Source organism: Lissotriton vulgaris, chromosome 10 (assembly GCF_964263255.1).
Source record: "Lissotriton vulgaris chromosome 10, aLisVul1.2, whole genome shotgun sequence".
Lineage (NCBI taxonomy): Eukaryota > Metazoa > Chordata > Amphibia > Caudata > Salamandridae > Lissotriton > Lissotriton vulgaris.
The window spans coordinates 262339833-262360189 of NC_141698.1; the positions used below are offsets into that span (position 1 = coordinate 262339833).

The following is a 20357-nucleotide window of genomic DNA, read 5'->3' on the forward strand; positions in this document are numbered from 1 at the left end:
ACACTATTACCCCGCAGTTCCCTTTGCCCAATGATCGTCCCCCAACTGCAGCAAGGGTTGATCCATCGATTGCCTCTGCTTCTACATCCACATCCAATCTCACATCTAAATGTCGTTCATTTATTTCTGGTCAATTTGCAGCGTTACAAGTCATTCTTCGAGTGAGTCCCTTTGTAGATCAAATATGGATGTGTTGGGACTGCCACAGGCGGTTTTGGTGTTGGCGGGAGTACCCACCCTTAAAAAAGAACAGAGTGAATCCTGAGATCAACAACTTAACAAACTAGTTGTAGTTTATTGTTTGGAGCATGAAGTAGATAATTATGGTACGGAGGGTTGGTTGAGTTGGCGACTCACCTAAAAACATAGATGGGGATGGTGTTGTTGTTAATTTTTGCGATGGTAAGGACACTTCTAAAAAAGCAGGAGATTTTTACCTGTAGACAGTCTAATATCTGGTCTTCACCCCTAGGTTATTTCTACAAACCACCTCCCAGAGGGTTATTACTTGGCCCGCCCCTCCTAGCTGTACAGAATGATTTTGAAGTGCTGACCGATCTTGATGCCCTGAACTGACTAAACCCTCCTCAGATTGGTGGGGCTGACCTCATATCCTCACATTCGCCATACACATCCATGATACATGCTCGAACTGCCATAAGTGGCGTTGGGGCATGTGATAATCAGGATTTGAATATACTTAGTTGGAATGTTGCCGGCCTACAATCAAAAATAGTTTTAACCAATTGGTTGGAGTTAGTTAGACAATGTGACATCTCAATGTTCCAAGAGACCTGGGCCACCAAAGACATCTACCTTGCGTGGTTTTAGTGCTTTAACATTTTAGCCCCTCCCTAAATCTTGACGCCCATCTGGTGGCCTTTCTATATGGGCGAACATTGCGGCGTGGTAGTGCTAAGATCTTACAGACGCACAGTGATAAATTCCAAGCTTTAAACTATAAAAGAGGACATCCCTGTATTTGATTAACTTTTATAATAATGATTTTTATAGTATTCCTAATGCAAATGTTATTATTCTATTTAATATTCTTGCCTCTCTAAAGAATTCAAAGTTTTTTTTTTAAATAGCTGGTATTTGTCGGGGGGGGGGCGTTAATGCAAAACTATCCTACTCACCGGGTCTCGCCCCCAGGACTTGTAGCAGTGTACACATTTGTAACAGGGGTGTAGAGTTTATGGAGCATTTGCAATCTAATAATTTTAGTAATGTCATGGATATCGCTGCCCTCAATAATTATGATAAACTGTCCAAACCAACATTCAGAGGCAGGGGCAGTGCCTCCTCGATTGATTATATTTTCATTTCCACTAGTCTAGAGGACTTTTTAGTGCATGCTGAAGTCATTTCCACACTACACGGCGATCATAACCCTATCGAAGCAGTGTTGAGACTTTCACTTAGACCTGTGTACAAAATAGAGTGTGGAGCAAGGAATCTGGTGGCCTCTACAGACAAACCACGATTGGCATGGCGAGGGGCTGATTCTTCTGAATTGTTTCATAAGGTTGTTAGGGAAAACCTAAGACTTTTCAAGATTTTTTTGTCAGGGCAGGAATCCAATGCTGAAGCAATGATTGCTTTTACTAAACTCTGCTCAGCGATCAAATTTGAATTATTGAAACCTTCCACTTGTATACTCCAAGGTCCCAGATGGTTTAACAGTGAGTGTTCATTATTAAATAACCCTGGGCTAAGTACTTCGCTACGCCCACCGAGTGGGAGTAGTGTTGTCTACTTCGCCCTTTGCAAAGTAGGCGAAGCAGGCAACACTACGCCCACTCATTTGGCGTAGCGAAGTTGCCCGCCACCCGCCTCCCGCCTCCTTTCCTAAATACCTAAATTACCTATTAAAAATTAATAAAAACCACTTACCTTGTCCGCTGCGTCCCCGGGGCTCCCTCTTGTAATCGCGCTGCCATATTGGATACTAATGCGCATGCGCGGGCGGCCGCGCATGCGCATTACTATCCAAGACGGCGGGGCGATTACGAGAGGGAGCCCCGAGGGACGCAGCGTACAAGGTAAGTGGTTTGTATTCATTTTTAAAAGGTAATTTAAGTATTTAGGTGGGCGTAGTTTCTCGACCACTTCACTTAGCTTCGCGTAGCTCCACTACGCCTACTACGCCCATCGTTATTATTAAAGCATCAGTTGCGCAAGCCCTAACTGCAAAACCTAGGTGCCATATGCCAGTTCAGTTGCTAAGGAAGAAGTACAAGCTAGTTACCTCCTTGAGAATGGAAGAAATATTGACCGCACGGTGGGATGCACTTGCCAGTGTCGCGAGCTCAAATACTGTTAAACTCTTTTGGGCCGCTGTAAAAGATATGAGAGATATGGGTCAGACATTAACACCGATCAGTTGCAATATATAAAAAGCAAGGCCTTGGAAGCATATTTTTTCTCAATATTTACTGCTCCCTCACACGATAACGATTTGCCAGAGTTTCCCACCACTAAAGGAGTACTGATATCCTTGCCTGAAGTAGAGAAGCTATATAACAGAGCCTGGGTAATAAATCCCCAGGCCCAGATTGGTTACCCTTAGATCTTGTTAAACATAAACCACACATTTGGGCCCTGCTTTTGCTTAATGTTTTTTATAATCTAGCCTGTTCCCCGCTACCAAGCACATGGTCAACCAGCACTATATTTCCAATTTTTAAAAAGGGTGACCGCTAGGGAAAGTAAATACTTCATATATAAATAAAATTCATTAATTAATACTAATTACCAAATATTTAAAAGTAATTAACAATTTTAAATAATATAATAATTAATCAATTAAAAATACAAATAAAAATTAATTATTAAAAAGTATTACCTATTAATACAAATTATTTACCAATTAACAATAATTAATTAACAATTAAAAAATAATTAAACATTTAAACAACAAAAAAATAAAATAAATTAAAATATTTAATTAATTACTATTAAATTACTTCCCACTCTATTCACCTACAAACCCACAACCCGCAACATAAAAAAATACAATTAACATAATTATCCATTAATCAATTAATTAAAACAAATTACCAATTATATTTTATTTAATTACCAATTACATATTTTTTTATCAATTAATTAAAAATTAATACCAATAAATAAAATATTTATTTTTATTAATTATAATTAAATTACTTTCCACCCTATTCCCCTACAAACCCACAACCCGCAACATAAAATAAATTAATAAACTTAACATAATTATCAATTAATCAATTAATAAAAATAAATTAGCAATTATATTTTATTTAATTACCAATTATTAATTAATTAACAATTAATTCAAAATAAATACCAATAAATAAATTAACATATTCAATTAATTATCATTAAAATACTTCCCACCATATTCCCCTATAAACCCACAACCCCCTACAGAATTATATTACGCAAAAATAAAATACCATAAACTTAATTAATTTAAATAAATTAGAAAATAAATATACACTTTTCACACATATACTAACATGAAAAATACTTTAAAAAACTTAGATATTATTAAAAAATTTATATTAACGTACTTACCTCAAATTCGATATTTTTGTTGTCTATATTCTGTCCATTCTATATTTTTGTTGTCTATATTCTGTCCATTCTATATTTTTGTTTTCTATATTCTGTACATTTTATATTTTTGTAGTCTATATTCTGTCCATTCGATATTGTGTCCATTCTATATTTGTAATTCGATATTAATGCTATTCTATTCGATATTTTTGTAGTCTATATTTTGCCCATTCGATATTGTGTCCATTCTATATTTTTAATTCGATATTAGTGTAAATCAATATTAAAAACTCGATATTTTGACAGTATACCGTAAATTTCAGCTAGGGTTTTGGGTTGTGGGTGTACCAAAAAAGTCGCGAAACCACCACACAAAATGTTAGTAAGTCTGGGCCTCTCTGTTATTGCTATTGAGTTACAGCCAGCTATTAGTCACCCAGTCAATAAAGCTAAGATAATGACATGTTTCAAAGGCAATAAAAGTGCACCTTCCAATAGTGGCTCTCTATTAATCACAGAGGTGTATGAACAAAGAGATCAGAATGTTTATGATCAAGCATCAAGAGCTGGGTCACAAAAGTGGTTGTTATCCTTGACTAAGCATTAGTGAGTGAAGGAATGAAGGGACCCGATCAGAAGCAGGACTCAGCCCACTACTGAGCGCACAAGTGAAGTAGAAGGCAGCACAGTACATTGCAGACCAGAGGTCCAATTTATACCAGCTTTATCAGTCACTTGGATGGAACTGGTCTTGTTATCAAAAACGTTAGCCTTTGAATTGCAAAGTTCCTGGGATACAGGATGTCAGCAGTGGAGTCCAAAGGTTTAAGTAGAAACTTGACAGATGACAACAGTTTTCATGCTGAATGGTTGCTATGTTGGTAGAACTTGAACTAGTGTAAATGAACCTTCAATCAACAGGATAGTTTCTTTTGGCACTATTGTGCACCATTTTCTTTCCAACTTGCAGCAGTATTGCTTTCCCTGTTTAACGTCTAGAGTGAATAATTCCACAGCATGGCTTTGAGCACAGGACGTCTCCTTAGGCACCAGAATGTTAAGGGCATTGCTGCGAATGGTAGAAAATTAGAAAGGAATGTGGGACAGTTTTACTCCCCATTAGTGCTGATGTGACACCCCCGTAGGGTGCCGGTGTGATGGCATCAGAGCTGATTAGCCAACACTAACATTTTTAACAAAAACATGGGAGGGGGTGTTTCTTGGGACTTTGCTTGGCCAAAGGTATTTTTAAGGTAGGGTACTACACAGGAAGAATGCCTAATAACAATTAGTATATAAAGCAAGACAAGGTATGAGGACCCAAACTGATATTACAAGGATAAATACTGAAGTTGAACTCAAAAGACCTAATTAATTCTGCAAATATCGAGGTGATTGAGCTATAACAACTTTTTCAACCGTGCAGTATTCTCTCATACAAAACTTGGTTTGGGCAGATATGTCTTCTAGCAAATGACAAACCAGAAGGGTACTGTGGCCTCACGCTATCTAGTGATGCTCACTGAAACTGGCCATACCTTAGCACCCATGTCTTTTGAGCCTTTTTCAGTACCCAAGTGAATACCTTGTGAGTGTTTTCCCCATGGCTCATTGAACAGTGCACGACTGTGAGAGGATCTTTGTGAGGTAATATTTTTGCCCCAGCAGAATGTGTAAATGGGACAATTCAATGAAAAGATTCACAAAAGCTCAGGTTTTCACATGGGCGCCTGCCAAGGCACAGTTCATATAAACCTCATAGCTCATGGAAAAAATGTGTGTGCTACTCAAGGAAACAAATATGCAAATGTATACAGATCAGCATGAACTCATAAAGAGGGTGGGGGTGTTTTAGTAAAATCATGTTTTAGTATCTGAAGCAGCACTTCCTTAGTATCACTTTATGTACTCGGCAATGCTATTTACAAACATCTAACTGGAGATCATTCTCCTCCTAACTCTAACCTATTTCCTACATGCTGAGATCTCTGCCGCAAGGTCAGAGTTCTCTGTAAATTGAGATATATGTTTTAAAATTAAATGTGAGTGGGACAAGGATGAGTGGTTGAAAAATACAAAATATCCACTACTAAATTGTTGGGGTCAAGAGGAATTGAAAAATGTATTTAGGGAGGCATAGGCAACTACTAAAGACACCCGTAAATAAGTAAGACAATTGCATTCCTAAACTACAATAGTATTAGTGAAAAACCATTCTTAATTCTGCTGCAGCTTTGAAGTACATCAAGCACCACACTTGGTCAATCACAGGTATTACATCACACATTTACAGAGCGTAATTGAGGCAATGAACAACAATGGGGCCAATCTAAAAGTTGACAGAGGAAATTCCTTTACAAACGCAACATAGTTCCTTCCTCACCAACACAGTAGTCCGCCCGCCCGATTTATATTAGAGCCAACCCTAGGTTTGGCCACAACGGCGACTATTTCCGTGTGCCAAATTAGAGTGGGAGGAGATATAGCCATTTTTACTATGCTTCAGCACCAGGCACACCCTGGCACTAAGAATCAGTAAAAAATAAAAACTGCCCCATCACCATGGAAGATGACTCTCATGGTAACGGGATATTTATCATCTTTTTACTTTCAAAAAGAAAATCCCGCTTTGGGATTTTCGTTTTGAAAATTAAAACGAAGCCAGTTTGGTGCAAGGCGCTGTCATGTTGATGAAGCCCTGCACCAAACTGCGAAAAGCACTGACAGAAAATGTTGTGATGCTGAACTAACTATAATTTATGCCCCCGCCATGTATGGCTTATGACCTCACATATGACAACGCTCATGACGTTCTGATATCATTTATGACATCATTGATGGCATCCCAAATGACTTCATTGATGACATCATACAGCTCTGCTAACTATAACTCGTGAATTTCAGTTTGTTTTTTTTTCATTTCAAAATGTTGTCACTGACAAATTTACAGAGCTATAAAGTTACTTTAAAGTTTGTTTTTTTCAGTGAAATGTTAAGATTTGAAAAAAATGTATATCTTTTTATCACATGCAACTATAAGGTTACTTTAACTTTTATTTTTTTCAGTGAATTTCTAGGTTTGTTTTAATGTAAAGTAATAGTTAATTATGATGAGTACATCCAACGCCATGCTGCACATGGCCAAAGCCTCTGTGCTGTGGGCGGTTGACTTCAGTGTGACCAACCCCCCTCACGCAGCCAACCCCACACTGCACACAGCCTGCAGCCTGTGGCCAGGTACTGTGGCCAACTCCCCCAAAGGCAGCCAACCACACACTGCTGGGCAGAGAGTTGGCCACAGGGCCTGGCCTTGGAGAACCACATCCCCAGGGCTTTTTTTTTTTAAAAAAAGGGGACGGTTAGCATGGCCCCCTGCCTGAGACTTAGGCCCTGGGAACCCCATCCCCCAAAGCCACATGTGCCCCTCAAAGGGTTAATTTTGGCCATGGGACCCTGTAACCCATGAATCCTCTCCTTTAAAGTAGTTGGCCCCGCGAGTGGGCTCCCGGGGGCCTTTTGAGGCTCAGGGAGCGGTTGCTGCACATCCACCACCCCATAAAAAAATTTCGGCAGTGGGTTCCCCATCTTCTGGAGGCTATGGGAGGAGGGCCATGTGCCCCCACTCCCCATATAAAGTATTTTCGGCCTCAGAGTGGGCTCCCCACCTAGAGGCTCAAGGAGGGGAGTTACTCGGCCCCCTCCCCTTTATGGACACAGCCCTCTAGAGTGTACACCTATCAACAGGTTATTAAATGTGGCCCAGTCACCCTTTTTTTACAATCCCTTAAGAGTCTTACGGGATTGTTTAATTTTTTGCCAGTTTTTGTTTTCTTCTCGGTCCCAGGGAGACTCCGGGTCCTTCTCAAGGGGCCTAATGGGTCACGGAATCCCTACCCTACCCTCTTACATTATTTTGTTTTTTAACTTCAGAACATGGGACTAAGCCCTCGAGTCCTGTAATGGCTACCAACAACTTTGTTTGTTTCATGTTGCTGGCAAACAATCATAGGTCTCTCTCTCGTGTGTGATTTTGACTGTCGCTGGAGCAAGTTGGCCCAAGGGAAATAAAGCTCCTTCGACCAATCAGAATGCTCTATTTTTAAACTGGCGCCCCCATGAGAGTCTCAAACGACTTTTGCAAATCCAACCTTCCACATATACAATTATTTTTGTTCCTTAATTTCTCATAAGCTATTGATTTACACCAAATCATAAAAAGCATAATCTGTGACCCACGATCTAGCTCCCTGCCAAATTTGGTCTAATTCAGTTCAGTTCTTGCTGTAGTCTTATCTAAAGAAGTCAATAGAAAATGCAAGGGAATTATGTACTTTGTGACCTGCCTTCTTTCTTGCCCCACCCCCCCCCCCCCCCCCCCCCCGATAGAGCATGCTGAAACTCTACAGGAAGGAGCTGAAGTGAATGAACTTTGTTTTTAGAAAGTTTTCTGGAGAGTCGTAAAACAGGGTCACAGTTATTAGAAAAGCAAAAAATGCTCCGTCTCTGGAAAAGCAGCCCTAACTATACTACCTCCTAACTATACTACCTAATGCTTGAAATGTATTTCTTTAACATGGCAAAGTCATGTAGGTCAATGTGTTTTGGCATAACTGCCTTGTTCTTAATAGATATTTAGAGGAAATGCCAAAGGGTAAAAACATGCAATGATGTCACAGTCGTATCTGTTGGAATGCCAAATTTGTGCTTACAGGACACCCACTGATGTCTTATGCGTGGTACTTCCCGTTGACTCCAGGTGCCATTGGATCAATCAATCTGTGTAGATAAAAATATTTTGTAAAAAAATAGCACAAGCATGTATATTAGAACATCTTTCATACACAAAGCATAAAGCAGGTGATACAGATCTGCTGGATCAAAGGTAGTGGGGTGAAGTTAGACAGACTGACACAACATAAGCTTAAGCTTAAGCTTATAAAATATAAAAACACATTGATCAAATGGAGGCATGGCAAAATGGTTGTCAATAAGTGGTGTTAAGGGCACACATGTATACTTAGCAATTAAACGGAAAAATAAGGGGCTGTAGTTAGAGACATTTTATGATATATATTAGTCATATAACTTTACTCTTAAATCTTAGAATTAAATACATACAGGTCAAGGCAGCTAAGTCAGGGTTTACAAAAAAGACATACAAAGTTTGCTGTCCTTTATGAGAGAGAAATATGATTATGCATATTGCTAATGATGGTCTAAAGACTTACCAGCCTCAGCCACTCGTCTGTTGTCCGTGGCTAGCCCACATCTCGGTACACTTGTTGGAGCAGAAGCGGAGGTGGTGGCCATTTGCAGGTGGGCAGGCAATACTGGACCTTCAAACAATAACATAACATAAAAATGTTGACATTATAAATGTATGGTTTGACAATATAATTAGATGCCCCTTGCTCACTTTGCCACTGGATTCAAGCAAGCCTGGCTGAAGACGGCTGTAATGCCAGAAACCGGTCCTAGGAAGCTTGTTTCCGGTCCAGGAAAGGCATGGCTTGGCAGTTCGGGCTGAACTGTTACCATAAGGCACAGGGTCAGACTGATTTGCATATGGCCATGTCTGAACTGGGGTGGCAGAGTGGGCTAAAGAACAGTGATGGATTAAACCCAGATCTTTTGACTGGGTGTGAGTGTTTGATTGGTTCAGATCTCCGTCCATCACCACCCCCTTTTGTACCGCTTTGTTCGCCATAAGTTGGCAGGGTATGCTCAGACGTGAGTCCCTTGCTCACTTTGCCACTGGATTCAAGCAAGCCTGGCTGAAGACGGCTGTAATGCCAGAAACCGGACCTAGGAAGCTTGTTTCTGGTCCAGGAAAGGCATGGCTTGGCAGTTCGGGCTGGACTGTTCCCATGAGGCACAGGGTCAGACTGATTTGCATATGGCCATGTCTGAACTGGGGTGGCAGAGTGGGATAAAGAACATTGATGGATTAAACCCAGATCTGTTGATTCGGTGTGAGTGTTGGATTGGTTTAGATGCTCAGTCCATCACTACCCCCTTTTCTACCGCTTTGTTCGCCATAAGTTGGCAGGGTATTCTCAGACTTGAGTCCCTTGCTCACTTTGCCACTGGATTCAAGCAAGCCTGGCTGAAGACGGCTGTAATGCCAGAAACCTGTCCTAGGAAGCTTGTTTCCGGTCCAGGAATGGCATGGCTTGGCAGTTCGGGCTGGACTGTTCCCATGAGGCACAGGGTCAGACTGATTTGCATATGGCCATGTCTGAACTGGGGTGGCAGAGTGGGCTAAAGAACAGTGGTGGATTAAACCCAGATCTGTTGACTGGGTGGGAGTGTTTGATTGGTTCAGATCTCCGTCCATCACCACCCCCTTTTGTACCGCTTTGTTCGCCATAAGTTGGCAGGGTATGCTCAGACGTTAGTCCCTTGCTCACTTTGCCACTGGATTCAAGCAAGCCTGGCTGAAGACGGCTGTAATGCTAGAAACCGGACCTAGGAAGCTTGTTTCTGGTCCAGGAAAGGCATGGCTTGGCAGTTCGGGCTGGACTGTTCCCATGAGGCACAGGGTCAGACTGATTTGCATATGGCCATGTCTGAACTGGGGTGGCAGAGTGGGATAAAGAACATTGATGGATTAAACCCAGATCTGTTGACTCGGTGTGAGTGTTGGATTGGTTTAGATGCTCAGTCCATCACTACCCCCTTTTCTACCGCTTTGTTCGCCATAAGTTGGCAGGGTATTCTCAGACTTGAGTCCCTTGCTCACTTTGCCACTGGATTCAAGCAAGCCTGGCTGAAGACGGCTGTAATGCCAGAAACCTGTCCTAGGAAGCTTGTTTCCGGTCCAGGAAAGGCATGGCTTGGCAGTTCGGGCTGGACTGTTCCCATGAAGCACAGGGTCAGACTGATTTGCATATGGCCATGTCTGAACTGGGGTGGCAAAGTGGGCTAAAGAACAGTGGTGGATTAAACCCAGATCTGTTGACTGGGTGGGAGTGTTTGATTGGTTCAGATGCTCCCTCCATCACCACCCCCTTTTGTATCGCTTTGTTCGCCATAAGTTGGCAGTGTATGCTCAGACGTGAGTCCCTTGCTCACTTTGCCACTGGATTCAAGCAAGCCTGGCTGAAGACGGCTGTAATGCCAGAAACCGGTCCTAGGAATCTTGTTTCCGGTCCAGGAAAGGCATGGCTTGGCAGTTCGGGCTGGACTGTTCCCATGAGGCACAGGGTCAGACTGATTTGCATATGGCCATATCTGAACTGGGGTGGCAGAGTGGGCTAAAGAACAGTGATGGGTTAAACCCAGATCTGTTGACTGGGTGTGAGTGTTTGATTGCTTCAGATGCTCCGTCCATCACCACCCCTTTTTGTAGCGCTTTATAAATTAAGCCTGGCTGCTTTTGTGCCAAGCTACCAAAAGCGTTAAGCTAAGCAGAGGTTAATTTAGTGACTTTTTTAGTTCATCATAATGGATTGTGGCTGTTGCTTGAGCAGGGCTCACACCATCCTGAACCAACAACCCAACTTTTAACACCAAGTATTAAGTGCTACATTGAAAACTAGGCCTTTACATTTATGTCTATAAGAAAAGTAAGGTGAATAAATAAGAAAACTTCACACTAAGGCTTCACAGCCTGGGCCAACAAGACAGTAGTACAAGAAACCAAAGCGTTCATTGCTTTGGATGTATGACGGAACCCTGCATACATTTCCCACGATGCCTTTACACCAAAGTCACTACCTCGACTGCATTGTTACCACACTTTCCTTTACCACACAAGTCGTTACAGTGACTTGACTTTGAGGGGGGTGGGGGGGGCTACACGTTGGAATAGTATAAATTACTATTCAAACTCGAGTCAGTGTATCAGTAGGGAAGGCTTTGGACTTAAAGTCCAACAGCAGTTTAACAACACGGCCCTTAAAGCAAGTCGTTGTAATGACTTGCGTGGTAAAGGAACACATGGTAACATCACAGTCAGGGTAGTGACTGCAGAGTAAAGGCTAGTCAGGGTTCTGCATGCTGGGTAAATGATGCTTTCCCATAGCTTCAGCCATTTTAAGTATTGTTACTAAAGGTGGTCACATAACCGCTGTTGTTGCAGCATCTGTTGGCTGGAAGGCAGCAACCTATTATTTTTTCATTTGCATTACAGGAACTGGTCATTGGAGCAAATGGACCCCCTGGTCTGCATGCACAGTATCCTGTGGGGGCGGTGAGCAGATACAAACCCGTGAATGTCTACACACAGAGTGTGAGGGGCGTGCTGTGCAGAGCAAAACCTGCAACACCCAGGTCTGCCTTGGTGAGTGTCTGTCTTTATCTCACCTCTTTAATCTGTGACTACCATTGCAGGTGGAGCTTCCACACATTGATGACCAACTTGTCTTTTGGCCTTGGTCATTATCCTTGAGTGATATATATGATAATATTCAGTAGCAAGTGTGCTTGGGTGGCAAGAATCAGAGATGGACTGGCATGTCATGCTGGAGCAAATAAAAGGCCAATAGGTCAGTGAGTTATGTGCTCCAGGTGAGTAACTCATAGCACAGTCCTACTGGGGTTTCAAATGCACCAGTCTGTTTGAATTTGCATTCATTTGTCAGTAGAACAGGTAAGTCCTAGCAAAGAAATTACCTTTCTTCAGTATCCTCTCTCTCCTTGTTGAAATCTGTTTCCTCTAAGCTTTGTTAGAAGGTGACTGGTATATTGTGCACAATTCTTATTTTTAGAATGGTTTGTTCCAATGCAAGTCAGTGTTCTTTTGTCACACCTTTTCCTCAGATGTAGGCTGCCCCACTGATCGCCTGTATCGGGAGTGTGTCCATGAAGAAGGATGCCCCTACAGCTGTGCCCACCTTATGCTCCAAGCAGACTGCTTCCAGGATGGCTGCGAGGAAGGCTGTCACTGCCCTGTGGGCATGTTAACCCACAATGGAACCTGTGTCAGGGTGGGGCACTTTTATGTTTTCTTGTCACACATTTAAAATTCACTCATGGGTGATACAAGGAGAGTAAAGGGGCTAGGCAGCTCAGTGGGTTGACACAATGCTACATACGCTTTGATAGATAATTATATAGTAAAATTATTTGAAAGCATGACTGCACAATTAGAAAAAGTGCATAGAAAAGCTACACAGGTCCTCTACTTACAAAGTTAGAACGCATATTTAGAGTAATTTACATAGTTTCATAGTTATACGTAATGAGAAAAGTTAAATAGTTACATGCAACAAATGCATCTTTGACTTGCCAGAATTATCTGGTTGTGAGCCAATTGTACATTTTATCAATCATGTTTTTAAGAGGATAAATGAAACCTACCCACTGTGGTTTGGTATCGTAATCTGATCTGCATTGTTTTCTAAATTTCTTTTTTAAAAATACTGACCCCTTTTATGTAATATTGAAAAAATATGCACCCAATGGAACAATACTTTTGTAAACAACATTTTGTAAACTATGCTTACTTCAGGTAATACATCTGTTTATGATATTGTGATAGACTTCCCACCACTCCCTATTTGGCATACCTAGGAAGTAATCCAACAAGCAATACTTTGAACTAACTGAGGTATTAGTGTTTACATAAAACTAATATTCTTCCCTTTCAGTGATTTCGGCTATTTCCTAGTAGCCAAACCCTGCTGGTTGAGTTATTCTTCAAACCTCTAGCCCTCTATTTCACAGTGGCTCTTTTTTTACTCTTTCTAAATTCCCTAATGTTACCATACAATGATATTACTGTTTCAGCTCTACGCCATAGCAAGTTGGTGTTATCTATCGCCTGAAAAGAAGCAAACAGCTCATCAGTTCTTTTTTCGTTCTTACTATTTCAGAGGTTCTCGCTTTCTCCCTCTAAAAGGAAGATATCCCCTCCTTCTTTATAGAGGCTGTCATTTTGAGAGGTAGTTCAGAACTGAACAACTTACAAATAAGAGATTGAATTCTATAAACACGATGCTGCCAGAGGGAGAGATCTGTTAAAATCAATAATTAGAAGCTTACTGCAAACGGTTCTCTAAGTTGTGGGGCTGAATAACCCAGTTTGTCAAGGCTAAGCATTTTAAAAGTAATACAGGTGAAATTACATGAGAATGATAGGCAGATAGGAAAGCAGAACTAAACAAGTGTTATCAAACCTTACCATAGCTACCACTAACCATACAAAAGCATGAAACACTCATACCTGAAAGGATATAAGTAAAGGCCAGATAATCCCCCAAAGAGCATTTTCATCATCCTGGCGAGAGATCATAAGTTCTTTGAAAATGTAAAATAAATTGCAAAGATATATGAATGGCTTGAGTTGCTGGAACAAATGTAGTTACCATTTTAAACTAAAGTTGTTTAAGCAAATAAAGTCTTTTAAAACTTTAATATGGAACAACTCAGCTAATTTTTAAATATGAGAGATGAGAAAAAGCCAAAAAACGGGCATTAGAAGCTAAAATGCGCATTCAAACTTAAAGAATTGTGATAATGTAATCGACTAAAGCTGAGAGCTACTTGTGAATTGGGGAACAAGTTGACTTTGAAGAAAACAACAGAAATTCAGGGGCATATTACCAACGATTAGCGATATTTATCGCTAACTAGGCTTAGCAACGAATTTTTTAACGCTAAGCATCGCCGGAAATTATCGCTGAGATAACTTGCTATTAGCAAGGTTTAACTCAAAAGCGATTAAAATCAGGCGGAATGAGTGAATATCGCTGAGAATACAGCGATATTCACACATTAGCGATGAAATGCTCTTAGCCATGGTATCCACCTCCCATTGAATAACATGGCTAAGAACTGGTCTGAGCAGGTGTTGGTTTTTGGCGATAATGGGAATATTTCCATCGCTACGCCCGCCTTGCTAATAGGCGATATCGACGTTAGCGACTGCTTTCAGTCGCTAACATGTTGGGTACGCCCACTTTGCATGTCATTAGCGATAAATATCGCTGACATGCAAAGCGGGCCCCAAACCGCTCGCTATCGCCGAAAGCTGTCGCTAACTGCTGTTAGCGGCAGCTTACTAATAGAGCGATAGAATTATTGCTGCTTAGCGCCCGAAAACGGCCGCTAAACCGGCGATAATTGCCTATCGCCCTGCTTGGTAATATGCCCCTGAGTTTTTCAGAGAATTTGTCTTGGAGAATGAATATGCATTCAGTCCTCAATGGTACTGAGACAGTCGTTCAGGTAGACAATATCTGACAAATGACTATATATTAAGACAGGTTTGCAGGTAAGCTCAGTGGGGTGGGGCGGGGGTGGATGTCTACAGACAATGGAATAGCATTTATTAATTTATTTAATTTTCCTGATTTCATGGTCTGTCGACTCCCCCCTCCCATCCCCGCCGCACCACGCTTACCCGCACCGGCCGCTGCTGCTGTATAGTGGTTGAGGGAAATGCCTTCACCAAGCTCAAAGTGATCTGGTTTGCTCAATATAAATGTTAAACAAGGTAAGGATCAAAATAAAGCCATGCGGTGCTCCACAGAGCACAGGAAGGAGGTCTGACTGGGCAGCTCCCATCCAAATAGCTTGTGATCAAGTGGTCAGAAAGGGGATAACTATTGTAGGACAGACCTATTGGTACCCGTGCACACTAATAAGATGAGCGAAGAAACTTATGGGATAGTGCCAAAAAAGATTGAAACACTGACTGGGCAAGCGTCCACTTCATTCGTCAGAAATTGATGGTAGGAGAAGGCAAGAGATGGTAAGTTACCCAAGGCTAAGGATGAATTTAAAAATGGATGCTATAAAAGAAGAAAAGAAAAGCATGGAATGAACCATTTGCACATGATGTAGGATCGATTGACAGAGTGATGATGCAAAAGTACCTTCAGCCATAAACTTAACCTGGTTCCAACATGCAGTCTCCCTAGGGTATTAAAATATGCAAGTAATGTATAGAAAATCTGTTCCTAGTTTCTAGGTAAACAGTTGAGACTTTGGTAGAAAAATAAACAACGAATCGAATTTAATGTAATGATGGAACTGTTGGAGTATTGAAATGTTGAGTGGTGTAAGTAGCTGATCTTACATGTAGAAACTGAGTGTAATAAGATAGGGTTTCCAGTCAACAAGAGGCCGCTTTACACCAATGGACACTTGTGACTGGACATGTAGGTGGGAGTCTGAGCAAAAGCAAATTCCTTGACTGGATTTGGGGAATTAGATGATTGACCTGTTTGTGTGTTATTTTGTGAAGGGCAGCAATTTTGTGTGAGCATGATCTTCTACACTATCCTGGAAAGAAGGGTAATTTGGAGCAGGGCTGTGACTCATTAGGGGGCACCACAGGAAAAGCAAAGCCACTGTTAGGTCATTTGGGTGAACCTATGAAGTTGTGTCTTTTCCAGAGAATGGACTAGGATCTCCATCATAAAACTTTGTTTTTTATCATCTGTGAAGTCAAATATGGGGATCAAGTGGAAGTAGAAGAGGGAGACACATGTTCAACTCTGGACTCAGTTAGTGACTATTTTGTGGAAATTGCTTGGTGGTCTGGGTTAAGCACCTAATTGGACTTTCATGCCCATCACAGTGATAGCAGTTTTGCATACACAAAACCACCAGGTCGTTTTCATACACAAATGAACAAGCTTGGCCTTCAAGGAGAAACTAAGGAATACTGAATTAGGCCGAGCTGTGGAATTTGTTCTCTACCTTTATTTTGTCTATTTACACGTGTAAAAAGGGATGGAAGTTGGCAGTCAATTGACGGTGCCACGCTGACTGTGGCAAACGTAACAAATATTGTGGTTTGATGAGCAGTGGAACTCTCCCTCTCCCTGGTAGTACAGTCTTTCTTTATGTGAGGCAAAAGGTAGAGCAATTAAAGTCCATGTGCAAGTGCCACTTTGAATGCAGGAAACGTATGGACACTGGTGAGATACCGCCATTACTGTCTGGCTCCCTTCCACGGTGTTCCTTAGTTATTAGAAACTTTTAGACAAAATTAAAATATTTTCTTTATCACAACACAACGCAAATTCGCTCACAGGGCATCTGTATCAACAATAAACTAATTGCTCCTTTCTTCCAGTTTTATTGCTGCTGCCTTTACTAAAAGGGCAAGTTGCTTGCTCAACAGATGATTTGTACCTCAAAATGATTTATTCATCTGTGTTTAATTTTCTTGCCTACTTCAGGAATGTCCATGTATCTTGAATGAGGAGACCATGCTGGCGTTCAGAAACCATTCCATGGACCCTGATGACTTCCCTGTGGTACTCACAGACCAGGGCAGTCAGGTATTTCTGGGAGATGAGGTGATGCCTGATGAGACTATTCAGCATGAGTGCAGCTCTTGGTATGGAATCACACTGTTAATCATTGCTTTAATGTCTGCTGTTGGGTTGATGTAAAAACTCACTTTTTATAGTATTGAATTAACATTATAAAATACGATGTTGCAAGGATGCTAAACTCTCAAGACCATTTTGTAGGATTTGGACTCTGGCATTGGGAGTTCTGAATGAGGCTTAGTTAAATTACGTGTGTTTACACACAATACGAGATAGCATTCTTGTAGTGGCTTCTGCTTCATCTTCCACATATACCTCTATGGAGGCTTATCTACCGGGGCTAAATGTGCCTTTTTTAATGAAGAAACAGGTTCAAACGGCTCCACAGCATGATTGGCTGGGCCATGTTGTCCAGAATGTATTGACTACAAAATCAAAACAAGCATTTACAATGCAACGGTCTCGCCTTTGCAAAAGTTAGAGCTATTGGCATTGTAAATGACAAAAATGTTATTTATGTGTTGGTTTTGAAAACAGATAAATGGCATGTTCATTTACAATGCCAATAGTTTAATCTCTCACAAATGCAAGACCTATTGCATTTGCAATGCAATAGGTCGCGTATTTACGCGTGTTTGAGCTATTGATATTGCAAATTACAATACGTTTTATTTAGGTTTCAAAAACCAAAACATAAATAAAAGGTCTCTCACACTGCTGTCTCTCACACACTGCTGTTTCTCACACACCATGCTCTCCCACACACCATGCTCTCCCTAGAACACTCACACTGCTGTCTCTCTCACACTGCACAACATTTTAGACAGGGTCAGCCCACAAAAACCAGAAAGGCTAAATTCGCTTCACTGCCACGCTCCTGTAACACTTAAAAAATCAAGGTTCTAGAAAGTTTGCAAATAAAAAGATAGAAGGAGTTGCTGTGTGAGAGGAGAGCATTGGTATTCTACCTTAGAAACCTGGCAGGGCGTGTGCTTTCTATTTGACCTCTTCCTTCCCTGTGCTTACGCCTCCTCCCCCTCCATCTGATGAAAGAACTTAGGCGCTACATCAATAAAAGAGAACATGCAAATCCTAATGACTTAAAAATACAGAAAAGTCTAACAGTGCAAAAGGCAATATTTCATAAAGTGCAAAGCAGTGCTGCAGCAACAGCTAAATAGCAGAACAGCGCTTAGCGCTGCTTTTTAATCAAAGTTAAAAAAAAGCACAAGATCTAGCACATAAAATTGATACAAACGTGAAACATTCACCTGATATTATTAACCCTTAGCACACTTCTAATATACCATTTTCTCCAGGCTGTGTTCACTGGCTTCGATACACAGCTTCCCCTTTTCATCACCCATGTGCTAGTGACACTGTAAAGTCGTTTCCTTGAAGCACTACATAATAAAATAGACCCGCACACCTGCGGTTCCTAATGAGCAAGACAATGCTTTAGAAAGAAACTGACATCTCCAAGTCGAAGATTTACCATCAGCTGTGAGGGAAGGGTCCTTCAGTCTTTTGTTGATGAGTAGAAGAAATCCTGGTGGAAATCAACACAAGCATGAACAAGTACAACATACGCCACAGGTTAGGCCGAGGGGGCAATTAGACTGCAGGCTTAGGGGGCTGCGGCCGACTGACAGAGCAGCCTATGAGACGCTGGCGGGCCTGGGGCAGGGCCGCTCACATTTCACGCACGCCTCTGTAAGACCAGTAAAGCCGAGGCTCTGAAAGCGGAGGGTAAATTTACAAGCTGATAGGGCTGGGTAGCAGCAGTTGGTTCACACGTATGTCCCCCAGAGACTGGCGGGCTTGGGAAGGACGGTGTATCCTGCTGTGAGGAAAATATGTATTATTACTGAAAAGCACAAATTGACTTGCACTTAATTGTCCACCTGAACTGTAAGAAACTTCATATTGATGAACTGCATGTTAATTTTAGTTTTCAGTACCAATAACATCCATTTCCTTCAAGGCGCAAAAATAGCATCTTGGTTGGGTTAAATAACTTGCACACTATGCTAATGACTCGAACGCACTAACATTGGAAACGTGGCGGAACCAATTGAGTCTATATGACTGCAGGATGTCTTATGTAAAAAAAACTTTAGCAGTTTGTTGTTTTTAATAAAATACACTTACTTGGATAAGAACAACGAACTGAGTAAAAAATCTGTTTCTGATAGTAATTTAAACAAGCAATCGCAAAAGCAACAAAAAAATGAGCGAGAGCCTTCCTCGCGGCATATTTACATTAGGAAGGGAGCCCACCCCTCGTGTGCCTTTAATTCACCACCGCAGCCCAGGAGTTTGTTCAAGTTCCCGCCGGGCCGTCACGCTGCCTGCGACGACCCGGAAGCGGTTGGGCAGCCGGCCAATCCCATCGCGGCCCCAACCGGAAGTCCCGCCCCATCGCGGCGAGGGAGAAACTACTGCCCGAGGAGCCACGAAGGCTCCTGATTGAGTCCCGGTCCCGAGATGGGGGACCGGGTGAAGAGCGGCCGGGCGCATGGGGAAGGCGGGGCTCTAATGTGGTGAGAGAGCCCCGCAAAGCGCTACCGCCGCCCGAGAGGCAGAACCGCCGCCGAGCACCGCCAGAACCGGTGAGTGTGTTGAGGGAGAGGAGGGGTGAGTGGGGGTGGGGTGTACGCACGTGTGTCTGTTTTAGTGTGTCTGTGCGTGCGTCTGTCTGTCTGTGTGCGCGTGTGTCTGTTTAAGGGGGGGTGCGTGTGTGTATGCAGTGTGTGTATGCCTGTGTATGTGCGCATGCGTGAGTGAGGCTTTCTTTGGGCATGGGAATATGAGGCACGGCAACGTGCGCGCTCCCGAGGTCAAATCTCCGGCAGGAGAAGCTCGTGACAGTCTGCTGTCCACATTCCCCCAAAAGTGATTACATAAGTTGTCTCGCCCTAGACAGCAAAAGCTTTGCTTTTGCTTTCGTCTAGGCGAGACCTAAAAATGTGTTGTGAAAAAAAAAAGAAATAGGTTTAAGGTACAGTTCTGAAGAGAAGTTCCTGAAATAATCCAATATTTCAAGGTGTTCCACATTATTGTAACTTGGATCATTATTCCTCTGGAACTGCGAATACATTTCTGTGCTTAATGGGAAAACATTTTTCCAAAAGATTGCAGTCTACCCCCTGATTGCTTCCTACTCAGACAGTAGGACAGTTGCCTTGTCTCAGTGGAGGATCATCGGAGCAGTTGGACATACTGGTATTAGTGCTTTACTTTGTGCAGAGTTTAGGGCCCAGAAAGCACTATCTAATGAACTGAAATTGAAAACCAAGGCTGTTCAACAAACTAACACACTTAAATATTATGAAGCACAATAAACTCCACAAGAAAGAGAGAGAATGATTACGTTTTCAAACCATGAAGGTTTATTAGCGATTAAAGGTTTACAGAAGGCTAAATCATCAAGTTAGTATCAACCACTATATGAATACATCAACTAATATGAGGTCAAAATCAAGCCAACGTCATAAAAGAAAGAGGACAAACTAGCATAAAGTCACCTTAATGGGAAAAGTCAGTTCTTCCATTAAGAGTGTACCTAAGTCTCCTACTGTGCTC

The 20357-nt window shown here is 41.8% G+C and overlaps 1 protein-coding gene across 1 annotated transcript in view; it reads left to right on the top strand.

Annotated features, from left to right (window-relative positions):
* The window catches only part of LOC147685082 (SCO-spondin-like), a 1395910-nt gene that overhangs the window by 1002220 nt on the left and 373333 nt on the right, over positions 1–20357 (top strand). Inside the window, exon 67 of the mRNA XM_086939757.1 lies at positions 16677–16837. Coding sequence (XP_086795883.1) covers positions 16677–16837 — 161 coding nt within the window. The remainder of the gene's footprint in view (positions 1–16676; positions 16838–20357) is intronic.